Genomic DNA, 3,942 nt, shown 5'->3' with positions numbered 1-3,942 from the left:
AAAAAAATAATAAAACAGTATTTCTATAACCCCAGTCTTTCTTTGGTAAGATAATAATTTATCTGAAAATTGAGAAAACCGATATATTTCCCAGAGACAATGAACATATTTTCTGATACATAGATTGAACAAGAAAAAGAGTACATCCATCGAATATGCTTATATAGTTGTTTAATTTTATATCCTAATTGGCGTTTTAAGACACGTGAGGAAAAGGAGTGGACAAAAAGAGGAAAACAACAAAGAAGAAGCAATCCATGTGATGAAATATTATAAGATCTTGAAGCTACAGATATGTCAAAAGAGTAGTGCAAATATACCATAGATTATGCTACAAAGAGCTTCGTGTTACATTACAAGATATGCTTTACAAGGACGTTGCCGTTGGCCCCCAATTCATTCACCATATCAACAAATGAAAGAATCTTTGAGTCCCACGAAAAGACAAAGAAGAACAAAAGAGAAAAAAAGAAAATCTACTTGCCCAAAAGAAGCAGAAATGTTCATTTGATGCTTAAAACATCTCATTCTTCTCCAGGTTACTTCATTGATTGAACATCGCCATCTTATAGACCTGTGGAAGTCCACAATCTACTAATGCAGTCGATAAATTTTGTTAAGCAATTTCATCCCTTTTGAACATATAATCATCATACGGTCTGTTGCCACCAGCATCTCGCAAAGCCTTCCTATTATGCTCATCAATCATGCACATATAGTTCAGACCTATAAGAAGCTCCACAATTGCAGCTTCGGTTTTAGCCTGATTCGCAAAGTGGAGGGTCTGTACCAGAAGCACATTTGTCTTGGAAACTTCCTGCTGCTTCACAAAATTTCGCTCAGAATGCCACCTCACCATGTTATGGGCAAGGGGAGCAAGCCATTCCAGTATCTGCTCCAGTGCCAGACTCCACTCTCCTGCAAGGGCAGGATCATAGACAGATGTGCCCATAGTTCTGGCATATGACTTTAGTCTAGCTCTGAGAGTAGTTCTTATAGTTGTGGTTAACATATTGTATAGATCATATCTTGCGTCAAGGCTGATCAAGTGAGGTGATGAAGCTATATTTTCAATCAAAACAATCACATTTGCATAATGGAGAGCCAGAGCAGCATCACCAAGGGTAGACGGCGAGGCAGCCAACAGTGTACATTTTGAACTAAACAGGGATAATTTAGAATAGATACTGTGGCTGAAAGATTGAGATCCCATATGTGTGTACTTCTCACAAAGTTTCATATGGGTACTTCTCAACCTCATAGAACCACCAATTTCTGGCTTGCAGCTATGGAAAACAGGAGATTCACTTCCACCCGTCATGCATCCTTTAAAAGGTCCAACATGAGCAAAACTTTTGGCTTTTAACTGAGAATAATTTCCATGTTGGATGGATGACTGATGATGAGCTTGCCGCTGTTTGTTTGTTTTATTCTTACTACTAGCAATAAGCCTTGGCTTTGTAAGCGACCTCCCAAGAGGTCCTGAATAGAACCCACAATGATTACCATCAGATGGATGAACAGAAGAGTGCATGATAGCAGAAAATGAATGACTACGAGATAGACAAGCAGAATTGGTAATTTCAGAATTATTGTTTCCTTCTCCAGAATCCATTTGATCATATCCAAAGACCAGCTTGATCCTCTCTAAAATAGTAAACATGGATCTAGCCAGAAGTCGGACAGTGTAATCGTAAGTTCTACTCCATGGAGACATCTCTTGTAGATTTTTCACAACTTGACGCTGCCACATTACCTTTTGTTGAAACTCGAGCAATTTGACCCGATTTAACTGAGGATTAGCCCGCATTCTCCTCAAAGTTTGCTCAAGCTCAGCCAGCACTTCTAGCTCCTGAGACAATTGCATTGTGGCCTCAACAAATCTCTCCATTTTCTTCACTTTCCTCTCCATTTTCTTCCACCTGTACTCCCACCCAAGCCATTGGAAACCATTCTCAAGAGGGTCATCAAAAAATTCTTCAAAACGATGATAAACAGGGTCAGTGCACCTCTTACCAAGCCTGACCACTGACATGGCAAGATACCCCAAATTCTCAATGATCTCATTCAGTGCAAGTTCCATCAAGTAACCATCGTCGTCAGCCACAAGCCTTCTCATCCCAGGTGAGTTAACAATCTCTTCCCTCAACCTAAGCATCTCCTTTTCACCCACAATATTCCATAAATTCACCATCTTCAGCATCAACCCCGCAACTTCAAACGCCAGAATCCCAACCACTGGCTTCTCAACCTCCACCACACGATTCCATGAGAACCTCAAACTACCGAACCACGACTCGGACACCATCTCACCTTTCATTAAAGCTCATACACCAAAGTGCAAACCAAATCTCAACAAAAAATCTCAGTAGATCCCTTTATCCCTGCGCCAAAAGAAGAGGTACAACTTGTATTATGTTCTTAAACACAAAACCAAATCACAACTTTTCAAACAAACCCTAAATCTACCTTAGCTCAAAAGCAAAACCAAAAACGAACATGAAACAATTCTAACTCTAACCCTCCATTTGGTGGCTCAGGAAGCATAGAAAATACAAAAACGTGACTGATTACGAATTGTCTACACTCTCATCTCAGCTAAGTTAAATACCCAGAAATCAATAGGCGAAATTGATACTTTCCCAGGTTTCAAACACTAGAATTCCCACATTTTCTCACCAACCAAACATACATTGCCGATTGCCCTCCCAGATTCAAACAACAAACTAACATAAGCATATATTCGTACCTACTGCATCCATACAGTATGTTGAAAACTCACCGTTTAGGTTGAAAAAGGTGGCAGATTCACATCAATCTGGAGCACAAAAGCAAGCAAATATGACTGAGCTACAGAGAAAAGAAGAAAAGGTTGGGCCTTTTTGGGGTTGGAGTTGGAGGGTGTGCGTAGGCTTTGACCGTAGGCACCCAGCTGCGTACAAATAGCCGCGGCCGTAGAGCAAGAAACAAAGACAAGGCCGAAAAGAGTTCCCAAAGAGTCGTAAATCGGTCAAACCGAGGTGAAAAACAGGATATTACATCGGCCCTTGGGGAATACCAATGGTGTTCCCAAAAATGTTTCTAATTTTGGTACTGTTTTATAATTTGTCCACTAATGTAATGTTGATTGAGATAGAGTTTTGGGTTTTGTTATTTCCCTCGCTTAGATATTTTACTAGCCTCCCTAAATAATATAGTTTAGATTTGTTTTCTGAATGATTTAGTTTGATGAATGTTGTTAGATTCTTAAAATTCATCGAAGAACACGGTATCAGTATATTAAATACCCTATAATAAGATGAAGAAAGCTTGAATTTTGAAATACCAACTTATATAACTATTTTATTTAATGACAAATGTGATGTTGTCAAGGTAAAAGTATGTTTTTAAAGATTTTGTTTTTGGTGGAATATTTTGAAAGATTTGGTTGGTGGGTTAATGGGGACATGTAGTTGTAAGTGGTGGTTGCTCATGGTTTTTGTGGTTAACATCATTGGGAGTTTTGGGTTTGGGCTAATGAAACATTGATTGATTGGTTTGAGACCAATAAGGAAGAAAGGCTTTGCTTTGTTGAATTTTTTGTGTCATCACTTTGCTGGTTTTGTTGTCAGTGAATTGAGTTTGGGGTATTTGCAGGCACATATGCTTGGCACGTGAGACAAACTTGATGCGCAACTGTCACTCGTCTGAACTGGTGATTGCACAATGAACATAATTTAAGAGAGAGAGAGAGAGAGAGAGAGAGAGAGAGAGAGAGAGAGAGAGAGGTTCTCATTGGAGGATGCTTTGGTTCCATTTGTGTGAAGAAAGGCTCCAACTTGCATTGCAATTTGGTTGTGTTTGCACTTGGTTCTTTGTTGATTGTTGCCTTGCTGTTGCTGATCAGATTGTGAAATACAAAAGCTATCTCAAGCGTGTCAATTTTACCAATTATTAATTTTA

General features: G+C 39.2%; 1 protein-coding gene across 1 annotated transcript; it reads right to left on the bottom strand.

Moving 5' to 3' along the window:
• Positions 1-291: 291 nt before the first annotated feature.
• LOC117636101 (protein PSK SIMULATOR 1-like) lies at positions 292-3,062 on the bottom strand. The gene is made up of 2 exons (XM_034370562.1): positions 2,783-3,062; positions 292-2,384 (listed from the first exon to the last, which is right to left on the bottom strand). Exon 2 carries the CDS (start codon positions 2,318-2,320, stop codon positions 617-619), a length of 1,704 nt encoding a protein of 567 aa, XP_034226453.1. The 5' UTR covers positions 2,321-2,384; positions 2,783-3,062; the 3' UTR covers positions 292-616.
• Positions 3,063-3,942: the final 880 nt, after the last annotated feature.

The sequence above is a fragment of the Prunus dulcis genome, chromosome 7, assembly GCF_902201215.1.
Source record: "Prunus dulcis chromosome 7, ALMONDv2, whole genome shotgun sequence".
NCBI lineage: Eukaryota > Viridiplantae > Streptophyta > Magnoliopsida > Rosales > Rosaceae > Prunus > Prunus dulcis.
Note: the sequence above shows the minus strand (reverse complement) of the source record. Positions and strands in the feature narration are given on the sequence as shown.